The sequence below is a fragment of the Triturus cristatus genome, chromosome 12, assembly GCF_964204655.1.
Source record: "Triturus cristatus chromosome 12, aTriCri1.1, whole genome shotgun sequence".
Lineage (NCBI taxonomy): Eukaryota > Metazoa > Chordata > Amphibia > Caudata > Salamandridae > Triturus > Triturus cristatus.
In genome coordinates, this window is record NC_140595.1 from 310685271 (window position 1) to 310704917 (window position 19647).

The 19647-nt window shown below is 44.1% G+C and overlaps 1 protein-coding gene across 2 annotated transcripts in view; it reads right to left on the bottom strand.

Annotated features, from left to right (window-relative positions):
- LOC146775949 (uncharacterized) overlaps positions 1-19647 on the bottom strand; it is a 790744-nt gene that overhangs the window by 133520 nt on the left and 637577 nt on the right. For both annotated transcript variants that reach the window (XM_085637356.1, XM_085637355.1), the window contains exon 7: positions 4098-4235. In XM_085637356.1, the coding sequence (XP_085493482.1) occupies positions 4098-4235 (138 nt within the window). The remainder of the gene's footprint in view (positions 1-4097; positions 4236-19647) is intronic.

Sequence of the window (19647 nt, forward strand, 5' to 3'; positions counted from 1 at the left end):
AAGGTGATCTGTGTAGTGCGGGCCGACAGCTTTTTGAACTCCGTCAGACAGCATCGCACTCTGGTACAATGGCTTCAATGGGAGGACCAGGAGGCGGACAGACACATAAAAGAGGGGTTACCCTTTTATCGGGATCGCCTGTTTGTTCCTTCGAAGGAGCTGCAACGCCAGGTATTCGTTTGGTGTCATGAGTCACTGACAGCTGGGCACCCCGGCCGTACCAAAACACTACACCTTCTGCGACGACACTTTTGGTGGGCATCCATGGACACGGATATCCGTCGATGGATCCAGCAGTGCGAGGTCTGCGCTCAGGCTAAAGGAGAACATTCGAAGGCTAAAGGCAAATTAGTCCCTCTGCCGACTCCCGCTGGGCCCTGGCAAGCCATAAGCATGGACTTTGTGGTGGGTCTACCCATAGACCAAGGGTGTGATGCGATCATGGTAGTAGTGGACAGTCTCACCAAAATGGGTCATTTTGTCCCGTGCAAGAATCTACCCTCCGCCGGTCAAACGGCCCAGCTATTGTTGTCACACGTGGTACGACTGCATGGTTTTCCAGGGGTGATAGTGTCGGACAGGGGCCCGCAGTTCGTTGCCCGATTTTGGAAATCTTGGTGTAAGGCCTTGCAAGTGGAGGCGGCCACGTCCACCAGCTTCCACCCACAGACGGATGGCCAGACCGAACGTCTTAACCAAACGCTCAAGACGTACCTCCGTTGCTATGCTAAAGAGGCGAGTACGTCATGGGTGTCTCTTCTATGGTTAGCTGAACTCTCATACAACAATGCCTGGCACAGCTCCATCAAGGAATCCCCTTTTCGGGCTAACTACGGTTATCATGCCAAGACGCTCCCTTTATCCTTCCCGACGGCCGTGAGCGCTCTGCCTGCGCTTGAGGACCAGTTACAAGCCTTGGGGGACATACATCGCCGTCTGAGAACGAATCTTGAGAGGGCCAAGAGTCTGTACAAATCCTGGGCGGATCGTCGTAGACAAGACGGACCCTCGTATCAACCGGGCGACCGAGTGTGGCTGTCCACGAAGTACCTTCGTTTTAAGGTACGCAGTATCTTCCATCCTCGATTTATTGGTCCGTATTCCGTGGTGAGGCGAGTGGGAGCGGTGGCATACAGGTTGGCCTTACCGGCCTCTTTGCGAATTCATCCAGTGTTCCACTGCAGCCTCCTGAAACCGGCGCTGGGGGCTAGGAGGGTGGACAATCTTTGCTACTGCCCCTTAGAAGGGCTTCACCGATTTAGAGCCAGATTCTGATCCCATTAGGAAGGGGGAAAAACCATTACAAGGCAGTAATTACAACGCACTACCTTTACAACACGGCAGTTACAACGCCACTGCAATTACAACGCAGACATTACAACACATGTCAGTACAATGCATGCCATTACAACGCATACCATTACAACGCATGGCATTACAATGCATTATAAGGTAAGTAATGGAGTTTTGTTTTTGTTTTAGGGTGGGTATGGGTTTTGGGGTACATGGGAATAGTAATTGTTACCTCTACACTATCCAACACTTACCCTATTGTTGCACTCACTGGAGTGGGAATAGTAATTTGTACCCCTACACTATCCAAAACACTTACCCCACTGTTACCCTAAAAGTATTATGCGTTGTAATGGTATGCGTTGTAATGGAATGCATTGTAAAGGTAGTTTCTAAAAATGCATTGTAATGGCATGCGTTGTAAAATCATGCGTTGTAAAGGTAGCTGCGATGTAAAACCCACGTTGTAAAGGCATGCGTTGTAATTGTTTGCGTTGTAACGTCATATATTCTTAGGAAGGCCTCCAGACGCATTCCGGAAAGAGCAAATCCAATTCGAAGGCTATGTTTCTGACCGAATCATCCCCCGTTTCGAATAACCAAGTACGATGCGAAGATCTCATCCGTGCCGACTGAAACGTTTCCGAACCCGATCCTGGCAGTCCAAGTTGTTTGCAGCTGAATAGTGCCACGCAATGGAGCTGGATTCCGAACAAGTGAGTACAATGCACAATTCTGACAGTTGTATTGACTCAGTTTTGCCAAGATGAAACGGCTGTGGGAATCGGACTTCGGGGGGGGGGGGGGGGGGGGGTGTACCAGGCCCCCCTTCACCCGGGGCCATCGATTCAGTCGCGTGGGGGTACCCATGGGTCCCTCCCTTTCCATGCATGCACAGTGTGGCGGGCACCATGGTGTACCCGCCACAGGGTGCACACTTTTCCTCACCCACCCCTTTTTGCAATGGGAACCTGTGTACGTGTTCGGTACACAGGCTTCCATTAAATTCAATGGGAGTTCGAGCGAACCAAGTCTGTCACTATAAGGGTACATCGGAATCGGTTGCATGACTCCCGGAGCACGATTCGCTTGGAAAGCTCTCCGGAACCGAGTCGTTCAGAGGGCTTTCTAACGAGATCAGAATCTGACCCTTAGTTGTCTTTCGGACTCTTCCAATTAAATCAATTTATTAAAAAGTAGATACATACATCTGTATATATAGATACATAGAAGGGGCTTTGGGTCAACTTTCTTCTGCCATTGGTCTAATCGAGTGTCATACATACTCTGCTTCTATCCATAACAGCATATTGCACTGGGCAATAGGCCAGCCCTATTAAGTCATTCGCTCCATTGCCCTATGAGTCTTAACATCTTGCAAGATCATCTGTGCACATCAGCCTGAAAATTAGTGCACTTCGGTGCTGGGTTGGTGGGACATTCTCTTAGTCTTTTATTTTCTTCATTTACATGTCTCTCATTTTCTTCCTTATCGTTATATTTTGTTGATCTCGCAGAACATTTTGCAGTTCCCCAGACAGTACCACGGGGTCACTCATTTCATCTGCAGTACACTGCATCCTATGCAGTGCCCTTTTCTAAATCTAGAGCCCATCTTGAAATGGCAATGTCTATGGTATATCAATGTGTTACTGTTTCATGATGACCAACACTCTGCATCTAAATGTGGCAGCCACGCTGAACCTTTAAAAGAATAATATGCTATGGATGATATGTTTAATTTGATGCTTTATAGCATGCATAGGCCCACCAGTTGTAGGTAGCAACATATTTTCATTATTTACTTTTTTGTTTTATTTACGACAACAAATGCTGTTTTTTACTGCAATATTAGGCAAGCCGATACAGTGGCAAAAAGCAAACATTACTCCTGCATAGTCCAGTCAGGTCGCTAGTTCTTACATGACAGCAAAGCTGTTCGTATGACCTATTGTTAGGTATTCTTACATAGAGTGAAATTTGGCTACACCCAGATGAATATTTCTCCCTCATCTCATGTTACTGGCTGTTTCATGTATCATTCAGCCTCCTTTGGCGTGCTTTCATCGTAATGCCTTAAGGATTATTTTACGTCTCAAAAGTACCTTGGATCATCACACATTAAATTCACTATTCTCATACATGTGTTGTATACAGAAAACATTTCTTTTCTGTGTATTGATTTCTCTGCAGCTGGATTTTTAAAATATTTTAGTCAGGAATTGTCTGTGTGAGTCACATGTACATATTCACATACATGTTTATGCACATGTATAAGGGCACACAACCCAGCAGCTTAAAACAAAACAAGCTCTGGCAAACCCATAGGTCTGGTTTTAATGTGGTAATGCATGGTGACACAGGCATGCACCAAAGCAGCTAACGCTCATTTGCACATTAAAGCTTTGCCAAAACTTGTTTCTGTTTGATCTGGAGGAATCTCAACCAAACAACATGTAGTATTCAGGTCCAGGCCAGTTGTGTTGTTTTAAGAAGATTTATTCAGTTGGTTACAAGATCAGTAATACAGTAGTATTCAGCCCCACCAGGAGCAGCCAGCAAGGCGGTCAGCCCTTCTCCAACTGTGCATTTCATACACTAACATTCTATGTTACATCATTCTCTAGAGGATTCCACTGGTGGAGCAGTAGATGACAAGAACAGAATAATAACCAAGATACTACACAACATTGATTTTTTATCAAAGTCCACAAGGTGAGTAGTGGTTCGATATCTAATCCAAAGGTGAGATTTTACCATCTAGCATGAGCTGGGGAATTTTCACTTATGAGCCTACGCCTTACCTAAAACCACAGCTGCCAGTGTGTTGGCTGCTTCAACCTGGATCAGCTCCAAATGGGATTTAACCATCAAAGCAATAAGAAAGTTCAGGCCTTTGGAGTTTGCAATGGCTGCCTGGTTCTTGCGGTGAGGAATGTATCCTGAAACAGAAAAAAACTTATGATTGATAAAATATTGTCTACAATTACACTGAATAGTTCATTAGCACAAGCATTGACAAAGCCAGTCGACTTGACTTTTGTATTGTACATGCACATATGCAGACATAGGTGACCATATCACTTCATTTCATCCCGATTGCTGTTTTAAGTCCTTAACTTTCATATGACAACTTAATGCATTCTTGGGTTTGTTCTTAATCTGCTTCTACTGAAATAGGCTAACACCCCCAAAAGCAATGAATTGTGAGTTTAAGGTCCAGTCTCAAAATATTTCCATGTCCTGGAAACAGAGTCCATGATGACCTGGAATAAGGTGGCCACCTGAGACAGACACACATCATCCACACATGCACATTGACATAGATGACACATATAAACAGCAGTGCACCACCAATGACTATGCACACAGACACCATTACAGCTGCCTATGCACCAGTCAAAAGTCACCGTGCACAAAGACCTGCAGCCACTCATACACACAGAACACATCACATGCAGTTACACATGCACACTGAGAAATGGCATGTGTTACATTAGAATGTATGACGTTACAACGCAAACATTTACAACGCATGCCTTTACAACGCAGTTTTTACATCGCAACATCCATTACAACTAATGATTTAACATCGCATGCCATCACAACGCATTTTTAGAAACTACATTTACAACGCATACCATTACAACGCATACCATTACAACGCATATTACTTTTAGGGCAACAGTAGGGTAAGTGTTGGATAGTGTAGGGGTAAAAATTACTATTCCTACTCCAGCAAGTGCAAGAGTAGGGTAAGTGTTGGATAGTGTAGTGGTAAAAATTACTATTCCCACTCCAGTGAGTGCAACAGTAGGGTAAGTGTTGGATAGTGTAGGGGTAAACATTACTATTACCACTCCAGTGAGTGCAACAGTAGGGTAAGTGTTAGATAGTGTAGGGGTAAAAAAATTCTGTTCCCCATTACTTACCTTATATTGCGTTGTAATGGCATGGGTTGTAGAGACATGCATTGTAATGACATGCGTTGTAGTGACATGCGATGTAATGACTGCGTTGTAACGGCATGCGATGTAAAGGATGTTGCGTTTTAATGACTGCATTGTAAAGGTAGTGCGAGGTAATGACTGCATTGTAAAGGTTGTTTCCCGTTACATTATGATGGTTGTGTCTCTAACACTATGTTGTGCTCTATGGCTATCTCAAAGGGTGAGATGTGACAAAGAGTGGGAAGAAGGGAACAGGAGAGGTGAATGGGGAGTTAGATTTGTGAATGGTCAGATCTTCTCCTAAATGGACAAGTCTGTAGCTGACCATAGGCATCTCATTGCCAAGAGGAAATTTGAGAGAAGGTTGCATGGGAGGGAATGGTGGAGCAGGAGGGAAACAGCTTTTACAATGAGTTTTTTACCACATTGTACCTTTACCACACATTTTTTTTACCATGCATGCTTTTAGAATGCATATGCCTTTACAACGTATGCCTTTACCAAGCAAATACATTGTCTATATATAAACAATGCTTGCTAAAGGCATACGTTGTAAAAGAATATTCGATCTAAAAAAATGTGTGGTAAAAAATGCGTGGTAAAGGCATGCATAGTATTTTCCTGCGTTGTTCCATCATACAACCAGCAGGAGAGGAAAGGAGGTCATGGGGGGGGGGACAGAGAGAGATGCAAACACATGCCATTGAGGGCCAGGTAACCATGTTCACAAACTAACACAACAAAGCGGACACACTGACAATAAACATATGGTTGCACATGCAGTTGCACTCACCACAGATATGGCCAGACTGCACACAGGCACACTTACAGGTACAGGGAGGGTACTGGACCAAAATAAGGAAGGACAGGTGTATGGTTGCAGTTTCATGCATTCTTAACATCTAGGGCCTTTGTTGATGACATCATATTTGAGGCATGGGAAAGATTTGTATCAATAACTACTCATTCCTTGAACTCTTCTTACAAAAATCCTTTCTAGGTGTTGAAATACCTTCGCCTCCACGCTCATTCAATTAGGACTCTTTGTGTGATGACCATCCGTTCATAAACATGTAGTGCTCGCTGGAGGCGATTCTGTCCTTGATCTATTTAACATATTTATATATATGTACCACTGCACTTTATTCAGTCTTAACATGTAATACACAGCGATTTATCATATTGCTTGCTCTAAAGAAGAGATTTGTACTCATCCCTGGACTTTTCCTTTACAAATCATATTTATCAAATGCATTTTTATTTCGAGCATAGCGCAGCGCGCATGCGCTGCTCTATGGGAAGGCTTCTTGTAAGCACTCTAAACTTCCCAGAGACTTTTCAGTGTGATTTTTGTTAAGTCCTACACATTTTATTGCCCATTGCTTGTGGCTTTCAGAAATGAAAGCACGCAAATGGCCAAAGGCGGGTGCATGTCCTACCTTTTCTCTAAACGTTCACTCCCATGGCCTTTGTGTCTCGGGAGCAAGCAGCGGCGTGCAGGGTGCCAGCTGCATTCCTGGATCATGTTACTAATTAACCCAGCGCAGTTGCTTTCACTTTCGCGGCCGCGCTTGATTTCAGTTCCATAAACAAATGGGGGGTTATCTCGGTGCCTTTATGCTCTGGCGCTGCCTCTGTGCCTTATGTACTAACACTGGCCTCGGTGCCTTTGAGCACTAATCACGGTGCTGTCAGACTCTTAACGGGCTATTCATTATCACTGGCCCATTCCCGCTCTGTATCACAGTGGCCAGCCACACAGAAAGTCCAATTTTTCTCCGTAACCATTGCCAGGGGGCACGCGTCACAAATTATCATCTCTGTCTCGCGGGACAGGCTCTAAAATTATTACTTAGGTGCGAGAATGAAAAATGGCTCAATGTGAAATGGTCAGGTACAGGCGAATTAATTTGTCAGCCTGTCCTTTCTGCTGCCGCCGCAGCACGGGTTTGCTCTCTAACCTGTGTTTTTCATGCCCCCTCTTCCTCCACACTATGGGGCCTCCTCCTGGCCTTCTTTTTGCTCAGCTTCCCCTTATTTTAAACACTTATAGCCTCCGCGGCTTCTCTCCCCTCAACACCGTGGGCACCTTTGTCTGCCCCCTTCTTTCCTTAGCATGCACTCCCTGTCTCGACGCCATGAGACATCCTCTGTTCCTCTTTCCCCTCAGCCTGTCCCTTTCTTTAAAAACAGTTTCTCTCCGGTCCTTCTCTCCCCTCTGCCTCTCCTCTCTCCCACCACCCCGTGTATTACAACTCCTTTTAGTGTGTTTCTGTGTGTTCTACGCCAAGCTGTTGGGGCTCGCTCAAACCAGGGGCATAATGTAGGCTCCTGCAGGGGGCTTAATTTAAGGCGGTGTCTGCCGGTATGCACATGGGCAAATTCCAATAAATCCAAATAGTTTGCGGATAATATATAGAAGTGCATTATTAAAACAACGCTGAGCATCCTGGCTGTAATTTCTGACAAGGCACATCTTTAAGAAGGATGTAATCACGTCCTTGGGCGCTTCGCCGCGCTCAAATTATAATGTTGTTGTGACAAGTCTTAAAAGGAAGTAGACCAGCGCTACCACTGTAACACGAGGCAGACACAGCACCCCTACCCCACTCCCAAAACACTGCTCTGCAGTAAACTTTATCTCCCTTCATTTGCTCCTCACCTGCCTCTTTTCAATCTTCCCCTGTCTCCCTCTCACTCTCTCCTCTCCAAGATATGTGGTGCAAGAGGCGTAAATGTTTTGGCTGTGTTAATCTGCACTAACGTTCATACCCTCAAAAGACCCATGACAAAACCATCCAACAACAAGGTGCCTACTATAGAAAAGAAGGGACACGGAGCATTAAAAGATGTATTTTTTGGGTGACGGATTACCAAATGCTCTTTCCATCCGCACTGTAAAAACACATGGGGACAGTCCAGAAAGAAAGCACATTTTCACTCTACAGGAGATCTACAGATAAGCAGCTGTGTACCAGGCGTACCTTGTTTTAAAGCTCCTTTGAGTGTGTTGGTGTGTGTAGTACTCCAGGCTGTTGGGGCTCGCTCAACCCAGGGTTCTAACGCAGGCCCCTGCAGGGGGCTTAATTTGAGATGGTGTTTGCCGGAATGCGTATGGGCACTTTTAATAAGAATTATAGTTGAGAATTGTTGCAATGTTTCATTGATTTCTGAGATATATTTGTGTTTTCTTAACATTTAACATTCTTAAATGCGGTGGCCCTTCACAGAGACAATTGGCTTGCTTTATATTCTGATGTGGGGACCCCTTAATAAAGCCAATAGCCTTGCCCTACATGTTGTTATGATAACACTTTATCATAATAAATACATTTAACTTACTTTTTAATACAATAAACACTTGACAAAGCAAATAGACGTGCTTTATTCACATGCCCCCTAATATATGGTGATGTTGAATGTAGAATGGTGGCAAAGGCATGATTTTGTGGGGGTCATAATACACTAGGGGTCAAATATGATTTCAGAATGTCACCAAAGGTGATTCCATCTGCCGATTGTAAATATTTAGAAATTACACCATAGTATTTAGTACTGTGTGTATAATAAACGTATGTTTACTTTTTTAATAAAAAAAAACCTAACTGACTACATTTTTATTACTGTTATTAATGCATAATAGTGGCTGCTGAGTACTAACAGACACAAACTCCCTTTAATAGTCTTTCAATTACACTAGACTAAAACAGTAAACTGCTACAATTGGGTAATTATGTTTCATTTACAGGACACTTTGCAAATTATTACTTATGGAGTCCTCTTACTCAGCAAAACTAATTACACCTCCCAGAGGCAAGACCTATTGGCTATGCCAATGCCTGTTAACTAAGAAATGAAGACTACAGCCGGCAGACTGTAATGATGTGTTAATTGAAGGGCCTGAACCAAAACATTGTTCTAAGTGTATGTGGGGCGAACTAAAGGACATGTACTTGTTTCTGTACTCCCAAATTCATATTGAATGCATCTTGGTATTTTGGAGGAAGAAAAAAACACAAAATGCTTGCCACTCAGTTGCGTTCTTTTGCAGTGCTAAATGTAGATCTAGTTTTATCTTTGTGTTCCTGCTTTTACACTAATTAAATGTCTTTGACATTTGCACCCACGAGTTCTTTTTAATGCTTTTACCATGACAAGCTATCGATTTGTGTTTATTTTACTTGCTGGCAAGAACTTCTAGGTAAATTACCCAGTGCTTAATTTGCAAAACAATAAGTGCCGGGGCTCTCGCCAGGAGGCCACTGCAGCTTGCACCACACATTGCCCCTGCCAGTACTGCCAATGATAGTAACAACACAACTACTAACCATCACACTGCTACAAATGTGACAATACGGACTGTTTCAGGCCCCACAGCTGTAAGAAGGGCTTGGGTGGCAGGAAATAGTCATTTGTAATGAATATATCATCAATAATGAACTGTGGTTGCGGTCATCTCTAAATTACCTAGACAGCGCCACCTTGTGGCAGGCTATCCCAAGCGCCGGTGGTGACAATTAAGGGCCGGTGCCAAGCACTGGACACCACCAGCTCAAATTAAGCACTGAATTGACCACTGTAATGGCAGGACGAGACCCTGCTTCCTAAAGCTGACCGGTGGGTGAATAGCATGCGGCTGGAACGTGACTGCTTTAGAACCTAAACGTGAGCGTTTCTTTCTAGTGGAAGCCCACAGCCTCTTTTACAAAAGGCTCTAGAGTCAAGACCACTCACCTTTGAATAGACCTGTGACTTGTTATGTGCTCATATCTGGAAAGGAAGCCAATGTGTCACCATTCTGGGGTGATGGTAAGAATAGGAAATCCATCAATTTAATTTCGCCCTTCATTGAGTTTTACATCCAACCACCCAGTTTAATTGGTAAACATTCTCTGTACTGTAATTATGATTATTTAAAGTACATGGCTTCCATCATAGCATTTAAAAGGCATAGGTTTGAGATCACATGCTGTTACTGCGGCTGCTTCAAGCTTTTGGAAAGGCATGTTGTGTTTTGTTCTAAATGGCGTAGACATACGTGGTCCATTATAAATGTGCTGCCTGGATTAGCATGTCACCATATTTGTGACGCCTTATTTTTAGTACCTTATTATGGGCTTAACATCCAGTGATCTGAGAAATAATGTCAAATCTTTAGGTTGGGTGGCAAACTTTCTGTCTACCAGTGTGGAGGAATAACCACCTTCCCCAAGGCGACTGAGGGAAATACACTTTATCTAAACCATTTTGCCAGTTCAGCATCAGTTTCTCCACCTATGCTGTTGCATCTGCCATGGGAGAAGCCACAGTGAGGAAAAACAACCGGAGGCTAAATATTCACCAATTCCCATCACTGCTGCAGAGTATCCGCCACCAAATACGGTCCTATAAATCAAATAGAAATTGCGGTGGTTTCAAAAAGACAGCCAGCAGTGGTGTTTCTGGACGGTACCGATCAAATATCCCAATCTTATAGTTCCCTTATGCCCACTCCTGGAGTTCTGACTGCCCACAAAACTTATTCCTTGGTAAATGCTTTCACAATATTAGGAGAGCAACCTAATTTTCCTGTTTCACATTGAACTTTCTAATCCGAATTGCATGTATCCATAGTCACTCTTTTGTTTTCAATTACTTTCCATATCTCATTTTTCAAGTAATTTCCAGATGTCGGTGTTTTATTCCATTAAGTTCTTTTTATTAAGTATCCAATTCCATCATATTTAAAACAGATCCAGCCAACGCGTTTCATCCCTTATTGGGACTTCATCAGGGAAATTTGATTTATCCTCCTTCTCAAAATTCTTCGTTTCCATTCTTTATGGAAAAAGACACTAACATCTGGAAATTAATTGAAAAAGGAGATATGGAATAATATTGTGAAAGAAATTGCGGTGGATCAGTCTCCCTAAATCCCAATCATGTATGGCGAATTAACTCCAAACGTTGGAAAGGTGTTCCTCGCATGTTCACTGATTGTAAATAGGGCACTTTTAAAACTGGTTGTGCGGATCATATGAATTTTGCATTGCCGCTCTTTTTTAAAATATGCCCACAGATTCTCTTCATTCCTTCAAGCGTAGAAAAGAACCCACTGCGATTATAAAACTGCATATTTGGAAACACTTGTCGGCACTCTGGTGTTCCCACCATTTTAGGGTATATAGCTCCACCATAACTGACAATGGAAGCTTTGTCTATATTCCTTGCTAGAGTGTTTATCATTACACCTGCGTTTTTTTTAATATAGCATCTCTCGAACAAATGTATGTGCGTAGTTAGAGGTGGGCAAAATCTTTAGGCGCTCTCTTTGATGGTGTATAGTCTTCAAGCCTTCTCAGCGCCCATCCCCTGGGATTATTTCTCATATTATGCATTTATCTTAAACATGCAACAAATATTTTCAATGTAGTTTTCACTGTTCTTCTAGATTTCTGAATGGACAGTAGAATATCTTCATTATATAGTGCTTTAAGGTTGGTCACTATTCCCATTTTTGTATTATTTTGTAGGTCACTTTACTTAAAATAACAGTGTTTCTTTGAATCTATTTTCTTTGGAACCCACTATGACCTGCACATGTACACACGCTCATCAGCTGCCCACCTGTATAGGCCACTTTTCCTGTTTACGCCATGGCACACCTTTCACAAAGTGCGCTGGGCTGAAACAGGGAGAGTGCACTGCATTCAATTGAAATAAGGAGCAGCTGTTTCGAAGCCGCTCCATGTTTCACAGTGCAGGCTGCCATCTGCACTTTGAAGAGAAGAGAGAGATCCCCTACCAGGAAGGTGCAGTGAGTGACAGCACCCACGTGCAGGGTGATGTTGGGTCCATGGGACACCCTTTTTCCCTTCCCTTTCAGTGCGCCTCTTAAGGGCATGTTTGCTTTTGTGCCAGCATCCATAATACAGCTTGGGTGCAGACTTTCGATTGCCGTAATACGAGTTGACCGTGGTGTCTGCAGTGTTGCAGTGGCGGTCTTGCCGCTCTGGTGAGTACTTATACATATGTATTGATGCATGTGTGAGCATTTCGACTGCATATGTGACAAATGCACACATATGCATGATACATGTGGAAAAATGTCACCTACCCATTGCTGCAGTCTGACCCATACGTGGGCAGTCCTGAAAATGGGTACAAGGTACAAAATGGACTTACCTGTAGATCGCCGTAATCAGGTTCCTATTCCTCGGGCTGTAGATGCTGCTGTGAAGGGGGGACCTGCAGAAAGGGATCCACGTTGACTACTGCTGGAAAGAACAGGAAAGGGGAAGACGTAGGACCCGACCTCAAGGTAAGTTTATTTTATTTTTTAATTAAAGCCCCGTCCTGTGCGACCCCCCACCCGTGAGCCATGCCAGCCGCGACTGAGAAAGAGAATATGGGCGTAATACTAAAGCCTCCGCCTCTGAGGTGTTCGTCCTTCTTTGTGGAAAGTGAAACCTCACACCTCTTTGCGTTTTTTTACTGTCACATATACCACACCATTTTGAAGCTTACCTTTCTTTTATTTTGCAAAATTATAGTTAGTGAAACATTGTGCACCTCATTTTTTAATTTATACCAGAAATAATATTAATGCTGTGAATTAAAATCCATCAGCAGGTTCAGTTATGCAGTTTGGCCCTCTACGTAACCCAGACCTTTTCGTATAAAAATCCAGTTATTCCTTCAACCTTATATCAGTGGCACGGGTTTATGTCAACCTTCATATTAAAAGTTTGCTTCTTGTAACTCAGCCTAAACTTCCTGTTTTAGGATTAGCATCTTTAGGTATGCTGCAAAAGCGCAAAGACCACCTACAACCGATACCAATTCACTTCACTGGTAATATTTACTTTTTTCTGCTCTACACATTGGTTTACACAGTTCTTTGGGGCACAAATGCATAGCAATCTGAAACTCCAAGTAGGAATGTACAAGGAACATTGCAAGTCCCCTGGCTGGTTCACACAAATGACAGAGGAGTAGAAAGGCAATTATTGTCATTGTTTCATGAGCGTTTCTTGGAAAAGTCTCAGACAGCAGGCTCTTTTTTTCAAAGTGCATGTTCACGTATAGATTTCTCCTGCAATTACTTCAAATTGGCCTCTTGCCACGTGATTAAAATAAAAATAGGCAGTGCTTTCATTCTCAAAAGAAAAAGGACGAATGACCCGGAAGCAATAAATGATATATTTGTCTGGCATGGAAAATGATTAAAATCGTCGGTGCTAAACTGCCTGCTTTGGATTGCATGAACAAATGTTTCCATGGCGCCTGCTACAGAACAGGCTATCTCGGAAAAACACACGCTGGCTTCTTGGATTGAACAAGGCTTATTATTCGTACAGCAAAAGCATTTAGGGACAGCTCTGATAGGCCGTGTCACCAGAAAAGACCGTGAAAAAGTGAACTCTTCTTTGCTTGTACCTTGATTTTGAGGGGAATTTGTGGGTGAAAGACTCAGACTCAATTGGGGGGTCTGTGAATGTCAGTGTCGGTTGTTGGGTGTTGTGGGCCCTGGGCCAGCATTAGTATAGAGGGCCACACAGACCTGGGACCGAATAACATGTAGGGTGCAATGTCTCAGTTTGCTTTAAACAGGTGCTGCTGACGCAAACAGGGAAAGCGCCCACTATTTTAATGAATGAGCTGCACTCAGGCCAGCAAACACAAGGTGCTGATGGACAGAGCGCTGAAACTTTTCAGACACTCACCCCCAGTCACAGATCTAGGTTGAATCCATCATCGTTCTTTAGCTCACTTCGCCACCCCAGTTCAGACACAGCCATATGCGAATCAGTTTTGACCTTGGGCCAGTAGCAAACTCGCGCTGCCCTGGCGGCAGTTCATTCAGTGAGATCAGTGGCATAACGAAAGTTCAAGGGGCCCCCCTGCAATATACACGGAGGGGCCCCCTGCAATATACACGGAGGGGCCCCCTGCAGCTCAGGGGATGCGGTGGCCTGTGTTACGCCCCTGAGTGAGATAGGGAGCATCTGATTACAATCAGTCTGTGTTTCTCTGTGCAGACGGCAAAAGGTCTGCACTTTAAAGAGGGGTCCCCCTGCAGCGGTGCAGTGAGTGACTGCACCCACCTGCAGAGGGATGTGCGAAGAGTTCATGGGACCCTGTTCCCCCTCCAGAGGGCTGTCCTCAGAGGGCGCACTGACATGTGGTGCACTATCGGTGCGCCTACCAAGGCCATGTTTGAGTATGTGCACATGTCCATCATACGATGTGGGCACAGAGGCAACGTGATTTCCTTACTGGCATAGGTGCCATGCCCCCATGCAAATGAGAGAATGTCCTCTCAAGATAGCGCTGGTGCTACATGTGCGCCAGCGCCATCCATATTACAGAAGGGGCAGCACAAGTGTCTGCGGTCCCTTCTGTAATAATATGGTGCCCGAGGGTGCACAAAGTGGGCGCACATGCCTATTGCGCCCCCAGGGCATTATATATAATACGGTAACTGGAGGGCTACTGGACATTAGAGTTAGGGCAGGTGCACCCAGCTTCCTTTTATTAGCCATGTCAGCTGACACAGTTGTAGGGATGGCTATGGGGCGGAGTAAAGGGCAGCCCTCTGTGAGGGACCTGCACTATAGCTTGTCCTCTGGACTCTACATTCCTCTCAACAATCAAATGAAGGAATACCCAAACAAACAGGGCATCGTTATGAGTCTATCTAAGAGACAATCAACAGGACAGCGGTTTACAACTAAACAAAGGATGCTGGCTGCAACAGGACATTGCTGCTCAAATTCCTAATTTATCTTGACGCAAGTCAGGTTATGAACACTGATGAGCAGAAATCCAGCGTCTTTTGATGGCATCACATCAGGATCACATCCTCGGAGTTAGTCTGCCATGCTGATGCTCCAAAGAGTTTGTAGTTAGTTTCCATCATACAAACAATGCATCACAAGCGTTGCAGGAATCTATTGCCAAGCTTTCTATTGCTGTGTTGCTTGACTCCCTGAACACGTTTTGAAGAGACTTGGAAACTTGTCAACGAACTTCAGAATCCGTCGTCGGGGTCACCTTCGACTCCTGTACCATTGAGTGGAGCAGCAACAATATTCTTCTGGTGCTGCATATCACCGGCATGTGTAAGACATCAGTGATTCTTGGCTAGAGGCCATGATCTGCCCGGCAACCTGTGATGGTGTCTGGACGGTTGTGCTGGGAAGCTTGTGCAGAAGCTAGGTTCATGTGTCCATGCAGTTTGCACTTGTTTCTCCAGCTAGACCCTCACGGGGTAGTTGTCCTTGCACATTGGGGGCCTACTTGTTGTGGGTTGATAGATGCTTCACAGTCAGATTTACAGGTCAGTTACAGTGATGGTCTTCAGGTATCACTTAACCTGATTAGAGGACCTGAAAGGGCTCTTTTCTTCTGAGAATGCGTTTTTCAGGTTTGTCCGTGTGGACCAGAGGTCACTTCCTCTTCTCTCTTCTCGGTGCACATTTGTAGGCCTCTTTCTTAGCTAGGGCAATGTGAATCTGGGTGGTTGCATCTCTTGATGATCAAGCCCACAAGGTCTTTGGGTAGTTGAGTGTTCTTACGATAAACAGATGGGGCTCATTGCTGAATAGGGCTCAAGATGTATTGGTATATCTATGACAAGAGCACTCTCATGGTGTGTTTGATTTGCAAGAGGCAGTCTTGTAGTTGTGAAGGGCACATTCTAGGCAGGGCATTTCAGAGCAGTTTCTGGCAAAAGGTTGATTGTGCACTGTTTGGGAAGACGTGAGTGAACAACTGAACATGGAGTGCTAATCTTCAGTCAGCAGGCCCTCATTGTACCAGCGGCCTCTTGAGGAAGGCGTTGGAGCTCCTTCTATCTTAGGAGTAGTCTGCCTCAACTGTGGGCATAGTTGTAGATAACTGGCTGGTACAGCCTCTTGTGTTTTGAGAGACAGTGGGACCTGTGTCCAGTGTGGCCCATCATCTTTGGAAGTGCATGCATGGTACAGCATCTTGTTTTGCGCTTATGTGCAGGGCTGCTTGATTGCTGCGGTTGGAGCAGAGCCTCATTTATACCAATGTCTTCCTCTTAAGTGTCTGCTGTTCCTGGATGGGCCATCAGTGCCGGAACCACTGTTGGCCTCTCAAGTCTGCAGGCACATTGTGAGATCGCTTGGCAGTCCAGTACCCAGGGTAACAGCAGGCCAATATACAGTTAGGTGAGCCATACAGGAGGTTAAGGCAGTGAGACCGAGACAGCAGTAGGTAATAGGTGTCTTGAGGCTGATGCCGTTGTGTAGGGGTGAAGGCCTCTTCTCTACTGGCAGAGTGGAAGGGGGGCTATTGTCCATTCTCCTTTCCTCTGGGCTGCACGGTGTGTTTCTCTTGAGCAGGGGAAATACATCAGTGCATGGGTAATCACTTCACCTTGAGGACCTGTGAAAAGTAAGCACACCAAGTAGAGACGCCTGCCCCTGGACTCCAATGCATCTCTATTCTTCAGTGGTCACTGCGTTTGCCAGTCCCAACGAGCACCAATGCAGCTCACTTGGGTGTTGGGGCCTGACCTGGTGCCGCCTCCTGTCTTCTGTGGGTGAGGTACTGTTGTTGAGTGATGAACACACACTGCAGGGTTGTGAGGCAGCAGAACTCACTGGCAGACAGCAGTATGGATATGGCAGTGACTGGGGCTAGGATGAAAACTTCAAGCATTAGTGTTTTGTGTGTGTCTTCTAATGGGCCTGCTCTCACTCTCAAGGCCCTCCATCTCACTGCAGGATGTCTAGGAAGTGCCAGCAGTGCTTTGACAACTCCTCGTCTCCTACGCCAGAATCCCAGAGGAGCAGCAGTAATAGACAGGACAGGACTGGAGCCCCTGTCTCTGTGGTTGGGCTACTTGGTGGGGGAAATGGCCTTTACAACGCAGGCTGAGCCACATATGCCATTTCCCCCAAGCGTAACAGCACTTGCCTGAACTACACATCTGCCTTAAACACACATATGCGTGGTTAAGGCAGATATCGGTCTAGTGGCCGGATGTGCGGGGACAGGAACACGAAGCGTCGGAACACGAAGCTCGGGACGAAGACAGGTAAGTGTGGCTGGGGCTAGGATTGGTGGGTCAGTGTTAGGCCTCAGGGAAGGGGGGTTGTGGTAGTTTTTGGAAGGGGGCAGTGTTTTGGGGCTCAGGGCAGGGGGGGAGGGTCAGGATAGATTTCAGGACTGTGTTGGTGGAGTCGTTTTTAGGGGGGCAGTTTTAGGGTTCAGGGTGAGGGGGGTAGGGGAAGTCTTTTTAAAAGGGGGAAGGCTTTTAGGGTTCAGGTCAGGGGAGGGAGGGGGTTTGGGGAAGGCTTAAGGACTGGGGCTGGGTTTGCGGGGAGTGTTTAGGGTTGGTTTTAGGGCTCAGGGCGAGGGGTTGGGGTAGAGTTTTTTAAAGGGGGCAGAGTTTTAGGCCTCAGGGCAGGGGAAAGGCTAGGGGTAATTTTGAGGGCAACGCAGGGGTAAGTTTTAGGGCTCAGGGCGGGGTCGTTTTTGGTAGGGGGCAGGGTTGTAGGCTATAGGGTGAGGGGAGGGGAAGGGGTAGTTTTGGGGGCAGAGCGGGGTAGGTGTTAAGCCACAGGGTGGGCGAGGTAGAGGGATAGGATTTTAGGGCGTAGGGCGGGGGGTTGGCATAGTGATAATCTTTACCATGCATAACCCATTACCAATCATGCCTTTCCAACAAAATTTGTGTGGTATAGGCATGCATGGTAAAGGAATGCGTGGTTAAGACGCATTTGTGGCTTGGACCGCATTGTAGAGGCACATGTGGTTCAGCCATGCGTGCCTCTGTCATACAACCAATTTGGTTGTGCCATGTCATGCAGCACAGTGGCATGTCAGTTCGGTATGTGCCTTCAAAAGAGCAGGGTGGGTATGCTTTGGACGTGGTAGTCTCACCACTAATCCCTCTGGGGATAAAAGTGTCTTCTTGCCTCTACAGCAGATTTACTGTCCAGTGCAGGGACAGGTGTACGGCGGTGCAGCGATGACGCGTCTGAAGGAATGGCCAGCGTATACAAGATGTGGGTTTCGAATGATGTTAGAAGAGTGCAGGGTTGGACTGGCCTATAGAGCAAACAAGCAGTGCCCGAGAGGCTGCTCTGATAGATCACTGTATGGGCCAGTTTTATGGAGGTTTCTGGTCATGTTGTATGGTCTGGTGGGCCAATTTTTTATGTTGATGTCCCTTATATCAATTACCACAAACATTTCCTGTAGCAAGCATAAATGCACGCAGTCTCCCATACCTTGAAAAACACCTACATAGCGTGTCTTTACAAGTTCAAAAATATCCTTTTTGCAAACATCGGCCACTTTTTTAGCTATCTGATTTGCTAATGGGGACCACTTTGATTTTGGTAACTGGGCTATTTTCTTGAGTATTCAGACAAATATCAAGTAAAAACTATCGAGATGCAGAAATATCAAATTGTTTGTACAATTATTGTTAATGTTTTTTAATATAGTTTGTACATTTTTAGCTGTTTTTAAATGTAACTGTTTATTGTAATTTAGTGTCATTGTGGGGTTTGTAGGGGTATAGGGTGAGAAGTAAATTAATTATGATTAATTAATAATCTTTTTTTGAATTGGTATTATTCAATTGATAATTAATTATGTAAATTGTGCAATTAATTTAGTTTTTAAGTTATGCTTCAGATGTAGGTTGTAGGGTTTGTAGGGGTACTGGGTAGAAAGTAAATCAATTATAATTAATTAATTATTCATTAATAAATATTTAATTCATAAATAATTATGTAAATTGTGTAATTTAGATATTTGTAAAGTTATATTTCAGGAGCAGGTTGTTTTGTTTGTAGGGGTACAGGGTGGGAAGTTAATTAACATAATGTATTCATTATCAGTAAATTATTATTAAATGTTTAGTTGATAATTATATAAATTATATAAATTATGTAAATTGTGTGATTATTATAATTTTTAAGATATATTTTAGGCGTGGGTTGTTGAGTTTATATGATACAGAATTGGAAATTATTAAATAAATAATTTGTGATAATTAATAATTTATGAAGTATTTAATTGATAAGTATGTACATTTTGAAACTATATTTGTTAAGTTATATTTTAGGTGTGTGTTTAGTTTATAGGGGTACAGGGTGGGAAGTTATTTGAGTAATAAATTAAAAATGAGTTATTCTTTTATTAAAATTGTGTTATTTATTATGTAAATTGTGTTATGCTTTTTAATTTTTGTTACATTTTAATTGTTGGCTGTTAGGATTGTGAGACTATAGTGTGGTATTTTAATGAAATGAATATTATTTGTTTTAATTGATGATAAATTATTAAAAAATGAAATCATTATGGAATATGTTTACATTTTAACATTTAGATGTACAATTTTTCAATGTAAATATTTATATTTTTTGTTATTTAA